General features: G+C 42.8%; 1 protein-coding gene across 1 annotated transcript in view; it reads right to left on the bottom strand.

Moving 5' to 3' along the window:
* Positions 1 to 13,294, bottom strand: part of MALRD1 (MAM and LDL receptor class A domain containing 1) — a 439,175-nt gene that overhangs the window by 294,345 nt on the left and 131,536 nt on the right. Inside the window, exons 20-22 of the mRNA XM_084860474.1 lie at positions 8,372 to 8,459; positions 6,090 to 6,266; positions 1,632 to 1,806 (exon numbers count right to left, since the gene is read on the bottom strand). Of these exons, the coding sequence (XP_084716600.1) occupies positions 1,632 to 1,806; positions 6,090 to 6,266; positions 8,372 to 8,459 (440 nt within the window). The remainder of the gene's footprint in view (positions 1 to 1,631; positions 1,807 to 6,089; positions 6,267 to 8,371; positions 8,460 to 13,294) is intronic.

Raw genomic sequence — 13,294 nt, 5'->3', positions numbered from 1 at the left:
GAGAGCACAGATGTGCATATGTCAATGTATATGTATATATGCAAATTTAGAAATAATTACTATGATTTAAATCGAAATACAATACATCTCACCATTGCAGGGAAGACTATGACCAGGTGAGCTGTGTGCCTGCTCAGTCTGCTGTCCAGGAGCTAAGTGTTGATGGGCAACTCCCAGGCCCCTGCTGCTCATCCTTCTCTGTCTTCATACCAGACTTGGACTAGACAGCACTTCAATAGCAAATGCCTTTAAGTGGGACAGATGGCCATCCTAGGTAACCCGGACTGGAGTAGGTCCTGTAAAAGGTTTTGGTCCAGGATGGCTTTCCTCACGTTGCCTTCTCCTAGACCTTATTTAGATATAAAATATAATTGTGCACCCTCCCCCTGAGATCCCTTCTTGCACATGAATTTGACATGTAACTGTTGCCAAACCGAACCCAGATTCTCAAAGTGAATTTAGGACCATACTTGGATTATGATGACCAAACCAAACTTAACCACAAACTGGGGAGGAAATGGGAGCAGGGAGGAGAATTCATGCCTAAGAGCAAGAGAAAGGAGAGCCATGGACTGGATTCCAATGTCTAACCCTGATTACACTGAACATCTGCAGCACCAGGCCTTAGAGCAGGAAGAGGTGACCTTTTGGGGCTTCTGGGCATATTTGGCAATTTAAGAAACTGTCTTGGAGACCACCACAAAATGGTTGCCATGGAAAGTGTGGCAAAGCACTCCACACTGCAAGCACATGAAAATACACTCTCTTTTTCAGGATACCTCCAAAATCACCTCTAACCACCCCCCCCACACACACACAGCCTCATCCACTGAGACATACAAGCACCCAACCCTCCCAAAAACCCCAGGTCCCCCCCCCATCATTGCTGGCTTCTTGCTGGCCTCCCTATCCCTTCCCTGCTGGTTTCCTTAACCTCCCAGCTGGCTTACCACAAATGCTTCCTAGACTCCCCTACCCCCAGAAGTGACAGGAACCTCTTTTTCTTTCCCCACTTCTTTTTTGGGTGGCTGGGTATGCTGCAGAGGAAAGCATCCATCTGCAGCTGGCCACCCATCAACTTCAGTTCCTAAGAATGTCTCTGAGCCCCACCATGTAGCTCAGAAGCATTCATGGGAAATGCAGCTGGCAGCAGCTGGAGGCCCTCATTTTGTTTTGAAGCAAACCCAGCTGCTGGTAAGACAATGTTCTATTATTTTGTGGGGAGAGGGAGGACACCTTGGCAGGCACCAAGAAAGGAGTCTGAGGGCGCATTGGTGACTGTGAGCACCTCTGCATGTTGCCTACCTCTGCCATGGAGGCTCTGGGTATTTTATGTATTATCCCTTTAAAAAAGAGTGAACTAGCAGTGTAAGAGATCCACATATACTGTTGGTGCTATTTACGACCTTTCACCAAATTCCATTTAGAATTTCTAATTATAGTATTTAGAACATGCTGAAAAAGACACCATGAAGTTATGTTTTCTGGTCTGGTTCCAGTTGTTTAGAATGATCCACCGCAATTACATTAAGCAGACCCAAGCAGCGGCATGCTCATCGTTAAAATCTGTCATAGCTGACTGAATTCTCACAGCGCAAAGAAGAACATATACATTTGAGCATTGCACTCACGTCGTATGATCAGCCAATGGCCTATAGCTCTCCTCGCCTGGGTGGATGCCTGCTCCTTTTCCAAGGCCCCAGTGGAACACATTAACAGCATGAGCTGAAGCCATTGCAGCCACAATAGCAGCAGGTTGATGCCATGCACATACGTTCCCGTCGTCAAAGTCACAAGCTTCCGAAGCTGTTGAAACAAGAAAAGAAAAGAATATTGGTATTATAATGAACAATACCAAAATGAGGAGCTAATTGCTTGTCAGAAGCACTTTGATCAGTCTTTCTTTACAAGGCATGGTAATTGCTATTGCTCTACGAATGCTCTCAGTGGTATTCAGGGTCAGAACTATTTAAGGTGTCATATTCCAAGCAAACTGGTAATTCCTTTTAGGGTCTAACAAGTGGGGCCTGAAACGAAATATATGGCGTGCTCCTGTTTAGTGTACCAATCTCTCAGCCAGGAGACTCCATTCCATGGGCAGTATCCAACCCTGTCATTCCACAAACTAAACAGAGCTAGCAGAGCTCCCCTGAATCTTTCTGTTGCACGAGTGGTTGCCCGTTATGCTTGTGCAAGCAGTTGTACAACCAGTTGCACAAGCTATCGCACAACAGTCACACAAGAGTTATGCGCAACGGGTTGCGCAATGGGTCACACAAGAGTTTTGCACATTGCATTGCACAACAGGTTGCACAAGCATAATGCACAACTGCTTGCTCAAACATAACTTTCGTTGGATTCTTCTCTTGCACATAGTTAGAATCATAGAATCATAGGATTAGAAGGGGCCTATCTGCAACATCATTTGTGGTAATGGAATAACACAGTTGGATACTGCCCCATTCCCCTCTCCGCCTGGTGTTTCATTATTTCCCCTCAACAGTCAGTCAGTGGCAACTGAGCATGCTCAGTCCCCATTGCGTTGTTTATGGGGTCCACCACTTAGGATTTTTTCCAGACCAGATTTATTTATTTTTTGGTGAGTGGGGGACATTTCTGAAAACCTCAGACCTCTGCTGAGACTGCTAACACTTTCCTCATGTGTGTGCATGTGTGTGGTGCCCTTTTTACTACATAAGCATTGGCACTCACACCTGGACATCAGAAATAGAGGGCATGATAGTTACATATTACCATACCATGAGATCTCAGAAAGCTACCTAAGCTACCTTCACAGATGTGACTGCATGTATTCAGTAGATGAACGATATACTTTTGTTCAACTTCAGACAAGGGGCAAGGCTTATGTCCATATAATTTTCAATTTTGACTCTTTAAATGACCATGCAGCCTATTTTGTTAGATAGCTGTGTATTTCTGACCTGGCTGGATTTCCCTTAATCTCAGGACCAAACTAGGTGATATGCAAAAGAAGATGCCTGACATTTTTTATTGAAATACAGCCATGGGGAAGGGGGTGGGACAGGGGGCTGAGTATTTGACACAATATATTGGTAAGTTCTCCTGCACAAGCCCTGTTGAAAAGGAGGCATTCTATGATATACCTTCCTAATAATATCAAATACCAACATATCCTAATATTTTTTTGTTATTCAGTAACACAGTATGATATATGACTGTCAGGGGTGCTTCAGAGCGCAGGGGGTGGGATAGCAGTTCAGATTCTGAAGGAGAACCACCAGACATGGGGGAAGTGTTTTCCCAGGCTAGTTCAGATATGAGTAGGCCTGCTTCTCAGGTTACAAATGTACAGATGGCTGAGCTTGAGGGTCCCTCCTCCCCCTCTCCCCCATGAGAGGCAGTGAACAGGAAGTTGACCTAATAGATGCCAGGCGCAGATGCAGAGCAAAGAGAGAGAAGGCAGGGGAGGAACTTAGACGGTCTACCCAATTGGCCTTGCATGAGAAGCTGCGCTTAGAGGCTTCACGAGAAGAGAGGGACCTCCCCACCTTAAGTTAGGCTAGCAAGACTACCTCCCTCTTCAAACAGTGGCCAACTCTTGTAAATTCCATTTGGATCCCCTGAAAGCATTCCTTGTAGATGGAGAGTTTTTCTGAGAATTTGCATCTGTATGACCCTGTGAAGTAATGGATTAAAAGCTGTAGACTGAAGCGTCTCATCTGTGTATGTTTGGGCATTGAAGTGAAGTGGGGCTAAGGGAATCGTGACAATGACTGAACTCCAAAAATCTAGGGTTTCCTCTTGGCTTCAGTTTCATAAGCAGGCCAGAGGCCTACACGCATCCTTTTTTCAAATATCAAGGTATAATTTGAGGATGGCCTTGGCAACCCTTTTCCCCAACAATTTTTTTTATATATAAGATTGTTGACCAAGAATAGTCAATAGGAATACAGCTCACTGCTTCTTAAACAACTACACTGGCTTGCTGGTCATTTCTGAGCACAATTCAAAATGCTGCTGTTAAATTTTGAAGCTTTATGTGGCTTGGGACAGGGTGCCTAAAGAACCAGCTACTCCCAACATAAACCTGCCCAAATGTTGTAATTACCTTCAGAGGCCTTCTCTGCATTTCCCCATAGTGGCTAGTGGCCAGAGAAAAGACTTTCTCAGCGTGGAACTCTCTCCGCAGAGATGTTTGACTGGTGCCAAATCCTATGTTGTTCCAGGGCCAGGCAAAAGCACTTTTATTTGCCTGTGCCTTTTAACCTGTTTTCAGTCTTATCCATGCTTCTTTTTAAAGCTCTTCTGCTCTTTTTATCTTTCTTTTTTATTATCATTGTGTTTAAAATTATTTTTAATATATAGTGGAAGCTACACTAAAAGTTGTGATTTAAACTGAAAGGTGGAATGTTCAAACTTTCAACACAGACAGACAGACCAATACAGTTGTGCTGGCTGGCTGCTATTCTAAAGATTTTGACACCATTGTTTATGGTATGATTATTTTATTTATTGAATAGATTTAATATCCTATCATTTAGGGTCTCTACCCTCACAAGGCAGCTAACTTACAGTTAAAACAACATGCAAATATAAAATATATAACTAATATATAAACCTACTTAACATATCTTCCTGAGATATGTTAAGTAGTGTTATATGTTCTCAGGATATCTTCCTGAGAAGAGAGTTCCAAAGTGATAGTGCCACCACAGCAAAGACGCTGATTATCCCTATAGTTCAGGGTGGGCAACTTGTGGCCTTCCAGATGTTTTGGCCTGCAACTCCTATCAGCCCTAGCCAACATAACCAATAGCGAGGGATGAAGCCAGTGTGGTGTAGCAGTTAGCATGTTGGCCTGGGACCCATCTGGGTTCTAGTCCTGACTCATTAATGAAGCTCACTGGGTGTCTTTGGGCCAGTCACTAACTCTCAGCCTAACCTACATCACAGGGTTGTTGTAAGAATAAAATGGAGAGGAGGAAGACTATATAAGCCACCTTGGGATCCTTGCAACAGGAAGAAAGTTGGGATATAAATGCAATAATTAATTAATTAATTAATTAATTAATTAATTAAAAGAGTTGTAAGCCAAAACATTTGAAGTGCCACAAATTGCCCACCCCTGCTATAGATTTTATATTTGAGTCTCTTCCAAGGTAGTAAATTTGCCACACTGTCTTCTCGAATGCTCCTTGCATAGCTCTGCTTGAGTCCCCACTTAAAAACGCTAGGTTTTGGAGTATTGGACAAGAGAAAATGCTGTCTTTCTGAAAAGCAATAATAGGATTGCTGTTTGTACAATTACTGCTGCTAAATGATTAATGACATCAACAGTACTGGTGACACCCTGGGATATTTGTTACATACCTACATCTGATAACTAGTGTGAAGGCTTTTGTCTTTAACAAATGAATGATTCATTCAATCATCCATAAAGCCACAAAACTGTTTTGAAGTTTGTGGTCTCCCCAGGTTTTGAAAACCTTTATACTCCAGAATATTCAACAAGCATGAAACATAAAAAATACATTTAATTCGTTAGCTGTTATGGGACCATTGAGACCTACCATGTGCTATGCAGAGTAAAGATTTTAGGTTGAGATTGTTGGTTAGGAGCTATTAAATTAGCTCTCCCAAGTACTATGTAATTAACAATGACTAGACAGAGTTCTTATAGGTTTATTTTATATATAAAACCAAAGTAGATAATTTAATGTTATATATTTACAACTGCTCAAGGCTACAGCAATTGTCCCCAATTTCCATAGTGTTTTCCATGCCAATAAGCGCACATCTTGGCAATTTCTTTAACTTGAACAACGATATTTACTTTAAAAATAGGATATGGAAAGAGCAATGTACACTCATAGGTATTTCTTCTAAGTCGCTGGAATGGGAATTCACCATGTCAAACCCCAACACCATGCTAAAGAGCACACACCAGTGTCTTCAAGTGATAAAACTAAACAGAAGCCTTTAGGGGGTGGGGAAGAGACATAGAAAACCAATACTGACATGTGAACACAGAATAGCAATCTGCATCATGGAAAGAATCAAGTCAATTCAATGTAATTGTAGTACACTATAATAATGAGTATGCTCACCACAAGATGATTCATCAGATTTGTCAGAACAATCAGGTCGGAAATCACACCTCTGAGTGATATTGATGCATTGGCCCGTGGCTCTGCAAATGAATTCATGTTCTGTACAGTTGTTCACAGGCAATGTCACAGGAGTGGATGTCCCTGATGGAGTTGTTACATCAAATGGCAAATTTCCTTAAGAAGTTGCAAATGACTGCAATGAGTTCTTGTAAGTTTCCCAAATTTCATGATATTTTTTTCACATATGAGATACGTATCTTTAAAAAAAGGAAGGTAGAAGTTCTTCTGTTCTACCCCTCCACTGCACCACTCCTTCATTGTTTCATATTAAAGCAAAGTGAGTGGAGTATATTGTTAAGGCTGTCTAGAACTCTGACAGGACTGAGAAGTAAGAGACAATACATTTACGCAGGGTCAGCCTGTTTGGGGGAAAGGGCCATAGCTAGGGATGGGCAAACTCATCCCCATCCGCGTCGTGCATGCTGGACCCCTGCCGGCCACTTGACCCTGCTTGCCATGTGCCAGGTGGCCTGTGGGCACCCGGCATCCCACTCCTCCTTCGAGCCATCATTCTGCACAAAATGGCAGCTCGGCCTTTTCAGTAAGGGCCAATTTTACATAAATGGTGGCTGTAAAGAGGCCCATTTACGCAACGTTCCAGGCATAAATGGTCTATTTAGACCATTTACACCTGCAATGTTGCATAAATGGGCCTCTTTACAGCCGCCATTTATGTAAAATTGGCCTTTACAGGAAAGGCTGAGCCACCATTTTGTGCAGAATGGCAGCTCAGTAGAGCAGCGAGGCCTGTCTCATTTGCTCGACTCAGCTCAAGCCAAGTCAGGCAAGCATGGTGGTCAGTAGACTCCAGTCAGGAGGCCAAGCTGGCAGGAATCTGCTGAGCTTGAGCCCCCAACTGGACTCTGCTGCCATCCCTAGTCATAGCTCAGTTTGCATGCAAAATGTCTTAGGTTCAACCCCTGCCATTTCTACTTAAAAGTCTCAGCTAGTAAGTGATGTGAAAGATCTTTGCCTTGCACGAAATCCAGATTCTAAGATAGTATTCCTGTATATTTTATGGTCTTAACATCAATTGTTTCTCATCACACTACAGAAATTGAACCTTTTAAGTGACTCAAGATTATTTGCAGCAACTTTGGGATTAGAACTGGTTTATGGTTTTAAACCTGAGCTGCATCTCAGAATTGTCATATGATTAAGAGGCACAAAACATAGGATCAGAACCAGATTTTGTCATACTTAGAGTAGACCCACTGAAATCAATGGTCCTGCTAGTCATGACTAAAGTAGGTCCCATTGATTTCAATGGGTCTACTTTAAGTATGACTAAATCTGGACCCAGCCCATAGCTTTTTCTCTGTGTCTACTTCTGGGTGCTGTCCAAATGTTGTGGACTTCAACTCCCATCAGCACCAGATACCATGGCCAATGGTCAGGAATCCTGGAAGTTGTATTCCAAAATATCTGGAGGGCACCAAGTTGTGGCAGGCTGACTTACTTCATAACAGTTCCTACTGTTGCTGGGAATCCTCCACAAATAGTCCTTACTACTGCTTCTCCACCCCCTTCTGCTATCGTTTGACACAGGATGATGCCCAGTAATCTTGGACCCCTGCAGGTCCTGCTACCACTAGCTACCTTAGCTTCCACAGAGCCAGCATGTGGCTTCAAGAGAGGAGAATATGAGAGATGGTGAGCAGTATGGAAAACAAGACCTATAACTGAGGAAAGATCGAAGGAACTAGGAATGTTTAATCTTGGGAAGAAAAGGCTGAGGAGAGGTGGGGACATAACAGAACTCTCAAATATCTGAAGGGCTGTCACACAGAAGAATACAAAGACTAGTTCTCCACTTCCCCAGAGGGTGGGATAGATCTAATGGGCTTAAGGTATAGGAAGGTAGATTTCAGCTGAACATTACAAGAAAACCTTTAATAGTGAGAGCAATATAACAACGGAACCAATTATTTAAGGTGATAGATGGACTCTTCCTCACTGGAGGACTTCAAGCAGAGGCTGGACAGCCATTTGCTGGGGTGTTCTGTCTCTGGATTTCCTGCATCAAGCTGAGGAAGACCAGATGTCTGGTAACTACTCCTCCAGCTCTATGATTCTGTTACTTTTTTTTTTATTAACACTTAATCATTATCTTTAACTATCTAAGATTGGGACCTGTGCTTCATTTGCATGGAAACCATATGCTGATTGCAACCCCCCATTTGGCCACACCAATAGTTTATATCTACATTTCTCCTTACCATTGAAAAGTGTACAGTCCAGAAAAGATAGGTCATCAATTCCAATGTCACCAGTGAAGCCATCCCCAACAGTACCCTCCACCAAGACCTAAGAAAACAATAATTAAAAAGCCATCTGTCACCACTGAGAAGATTTCCACTTCTAATTACTATTTAATATCCATTTATGAAAAATAATAAAAAAAGAGAGAGTGGTTTGGTCTTTTTATGAAGAGCTTAGAGCCATTCTTAAGGAGAGGGTGTGTTTGTGGGAGAAACTAATCATGATTAACTCTCTCTGGTGTTCATTTTAATCACAAGGAACACTTAAGCATTAGTGTGGTTGGCTACACAGTCATGTGCAAGCCCATTAAAATATCACTGTGATAAAGAATTATAGCAAGGTGCTATAGTTGCTAGCACATCCAGTAGTCATCATTATATTATTATTAATCATGTTTAATGATTTCAGCAATCGTATGTATTAAGCATAATTTCAGGGGAATACCATTAAAATGAACCAAAATGAAGATGAAACTGTATCATTCTAAGGAAGTCAAGTAATAATATTTTAATCAAATGCTATTAAATAATGGACTTTCTATATCTATATTACTGCACAGGTGCCCTTTAGATGTTATCCCAGCCTTGCGTGAGCCACTTATCTGTGAGCAGTTCCTACACATTGAAAAACATTTCAATGATTCACCTACATGGGCAGGGGTTGATCACATGGAATTGACATCAAGCTGGGAATATGCAGGAGCTGCTCAGAGGTAAGGAGCTCCCACCTGTAACGAGTATCTGTTGCATCATGTTTTTAATCTTATGCTGAATACAGTGTGATGCACTCTTTTTCACTGCAATACAGCAACAAACTTATTTCTTCCACATTATAGCTAGGATTCAAAGGGCTGTGCTCACAGAGGAGGTCCCTTCCAGATGTAACTTCCCCACTACTGCCAATGCTCCTTATTAAACTGCTCCTAAAATTTGGGGAACCCTCTAGAATGGCATGCCATGACACTGCCATGGAAAGGAATATCGCTACACACACACAAGCACATTTTGCACATGAACGGTTCTTTAGATCCCAGCCAACATGTTTTAGATTGGGGTGCTCTTCTATGCTAGTCGTGGTCAATGTTCAATGCATGCAAGTGTGTTCTGTTGTATCATCAGGTGGAGAGTGTGTCCCTCGGGTCCAAATCAAACCCTTGTATTGGAAAGTCTGTTGAAAATTAGTAAAATGAGGGACTGCTGCCAGGAGCCATACAACCTGGACTTTTGATCAGGACAGAGGAATTTCAGAGGGCCGATATGGAACATCAGGACACCCTATTCATACACATGCCTGAGTACTCTACATACTCAGACTGGACCCTGATGATCCTCCTGGGAATAACAGCTTCTAGGTCAGACTCAACCTTTGCTTGAGCAAGAAGAGCTTACCAAGCCCTATGCTCTACAGATGATCTTTTATTTCCTGGCATTTCTTCCCACTTGATTTACCCTCCAGTTCCTTGCTTCCCATGTCCTGCCTTCAGCTTCTCTAGGTTGCCTATGTCAGGGGTGGGCAACTTTAGCCCTCCAGATGTTTTGGTCTACAGCTCCCATCATCCCTCGCCATTGGCTATACTGGCTAGGGCTGATGGGAGTTGTGATCCTCCAGATGTTCTGGTCAACATGTTGCCCACCCCAGGTCTATGAGGATGCAATCCTGGATACTCCTGAGTCATTTCCGGTTCGCTTTTGTGCTTATCGCTAGTGGTGTAATGGAACCAGAGCTTGCAGGGATGCAGTGCTGGCACTTTTTGATTAGCAGGGATGCTGACATCACTCCCCTCAGAATTCCCTGTTCCCCCTGAGCTTACTTGCAATCTTCACAATAGCTGGGTGGAAATTAATTATCCCAGCAACAATATATCATTCCCTTTTGTTATGCAAAATATTTGGGGGGTGGCTTGGTCTTGAATTGGCAGTTAAGACCCAATAAAGACCTGCATCTGGTGGAGATGAAAACAGCTAGAACTGGTTTGTTGATACAGATCAATACAACTGCTGCATTTTGGACCCTCCTTGGGGGTGTGGCCATGGGGACTGTCATGATGAGTGCCTGCACTTCAAAAGTTACTACTACACTAATGCTTATCACTTTCCCAATTCTTTACCCTGGCTTTCCTTTGATTATGTTCCTACCAACTTCTCTGGCTCCCCTTTCACAACTCTCTCCAGAAGAACCCTCTAAGTTTTTGACCTCCCTCCCTCCCTGAGACTCTACTGTTACAAGGAATTTTGTGGGGCTTACACCTGACAAAGTGTGTCTTTCAGCACTTTAATACAAAATACAAGAGGATGGTGATGGATTGTGCACCAGCAGATATCTTTTTCCATTTTAGGCAGTACCATCTATAGAGAAACCATAATTTACATCCACTATGCAATACAGACAGTATATCAAGATGCCATGTGGTTTGCAGGAAGAAATGAGGGCCTATAAAACCCTTGTATGCATATGCCCTATAATAATGCTCTCGTCCATCACAGGAAGCAGACACATGAACCCCACAGTCTGGATAAACAGAAAGATACATCTTAGTTGCTATATTAGATTTTCATGCACCATAAGTTGCAGGCAGTAATTCAGATAATACACCCATATTTTTCAAAACTAATGAGAGACAGCGAAATATATAAGACAGTACAGAGCAATCTAAATCATAATGCAACTGATATTTAAAAAAAAATAAATGTTCCCCATCAAACATTTACATAAGAACATATTCTTTGCAGTTCCATATCATAGGCATCACACTGAGGGAAGGAGGGATGGAGATTGTAGTTAATATCTTGGGATCAAATGCCATCTTGAGAATGTATGTTTAGGCATTATGCATTGCTTCATCCTTTGTCTTACAGTTAATTAGTTCTTGTTAAAAAACAACAACAACCCTGCATTATCAGAAAGCTAATAATGAATACCAAACAGGTGGGATTCCTGCTAGGCATGAAAAAAGGTGAGTGCCTATTTTTATATGCCAGGAGCTTTCCTTTGATGGACATGCAAAAAAATAAATAAATCCAATTTGCTACAATTCAGTGATGTTGAAGTAAATTTGTCAACAGAACTAAAAAAAAAAAAACATGTTGGGATCTATTATAAAAGACTGTCAAAGGAAGGAAAATAATGAGACTGCATTATAGTAAATACATAATCATATGTTTAGCCAATTAAAACTAGAAATAGGTGTATTTAAATGTATGCCATACCAAATTGATTCCATAATCACGTCGAATATTCACAATTTTAGATGGAGGTGGGACTTACAGTTTGCCAAATAAGGAGCATGAAGGACACTATGGAAATGGTGAGGTGGTACTAAGCACAGTGGGCTTGGCTGCATGAAGGGTAGATGTAGAGCAATATAAGGAAAAAGGAAGAGGAATCCAGTCAGAGTCGTCATGGAACAGGACCCTGGACTTTCATCCTCAGAGGATCCCAACCCCTTGTCCTCTGGAGAAGATGCTCCAGTTGATGCTTCAGGGAGAGCACTCAGCCATGGAAAGGCATCATGAGGCTTCCACTTCCCCAGGACCCAGTTCTCCAGAAAGATCCCAGGCATCAGTTCTTTGCATCCAGAGGAAGCCACATTACCACCCTCAAACTCTGAGGACTCAGGCCATGAGGAAAGTAGCATGCTATAGCCACTGCCATGTCATCACAGTCTGAGATTCCTAAAACAGGCCAGGCCCCTTTAAGAGACAAAACCTCAGTCAGTATGGAGATGGGGCCAACTGGCCCAAAGGCACCTAAACTTGTATTTATACAGATAACCCTTTCTGGCTTCCAGTCCCACTCAGAGCTTTCTGTGGCCCTGGTCTTTTCCATAGGCATGACGGAGAATTCCGCCACAGATTTCGGTGAGGCCGAATGCCAGTGCATTCGGCCCCCCGAAATCCATGGTGGAACGAAGCCCCCCACCCCCCCACCCCGCGAAATGGGCCCGGAACGGAGCCTACCTTTGTTGGCCGTTCTGGTGCTCCTCGAATGGCGGCCGTGTCTGCAGCCGCCATTCGCGTCTTTCGAATGGATGTGATAGGCTACATAAATACTTACGTAGCCTATCACGGCTAACACAGGGACGCCATTTGCATCCCTGTGGAGGCTGTGATAGGCTACATATATATTTACGTAGCCTATCACAGCAAAAAAAAAAAAAAAGGGAACGCAAATGGCGGTAGGGATGTACGAATTGTGTACCTTCTGTGCCGCTTGACTTCCACAGTTTGTGGCCAGTGCCCTGTACCGTCATTCATAAGCCCCCGGAATTCTCCTCTTTTTTTTCTGCTCCAAGAATTAAAAAGATAAATCCGTACCAACAGCCGTAATTCTGCATAACATCTGTAAGAAAGGCTATTTTTCGTAGATATTTACATATTTTTTTCCCCTGTCTGAGATGTGCAGTAATTACTTTCAGCCAAAACACTTCCTCCTCCTCGGGGCTTCCCAAAACAAGGCTGCCCTAGGTGTGCCTGAGCGATGCAGTCTTTGTTTAAAGCAACGCTTTTTGAAAGAAAGAAAGAAAGAAAGAAAGAAAGAAAGAAAGAAAGAGAGAAAGAACCTTTTAAAATGACCATGCTGGTCTGGAGCCCTGCACAAGTATTATTCCCCCTGCTAGGCTTTCTATTTCCACATCCAGCCTTGTTGGTGACGTTGTGAGGCTAAAATGGAGAGGAGAACCAACTCTGTGCATGTCTACTCAGAAGTAAGTCTTACTGAGTTCAATGTGACTTACTCCTACACATGTCAGCACCCCACTTGCCCCCAGCTCAGCTTTGTATTTCCACATCCAGCTCATTAGCAAACCTCCTGTTAGTTATCTCACTGGGTGACTTTCGGCTGGCCTCTCACCACTGCACCACACTTCTGTTATGAAACTCATG

The sequence above is a fragment of the Heloderma suspectum genome, chromosome 5, assembly GCF_057233095.1.
Source record: "Heloderma suspectum isolate Gila_16-S chromosome 5, 16-S_ref, whole genome shotgun sequence".
Lineage (NCBI taxonomy): Eukaryota > Metazoa > Chordata > Lepidosauria > Squamata > Helodermatidae > Heloderma > Heloderma suspectum.
The sequence above is the reverse complement of the archived record's forward strand: the minus strand, read 5'-3'. Positions and strand labels throughout refer to the sequence as shown.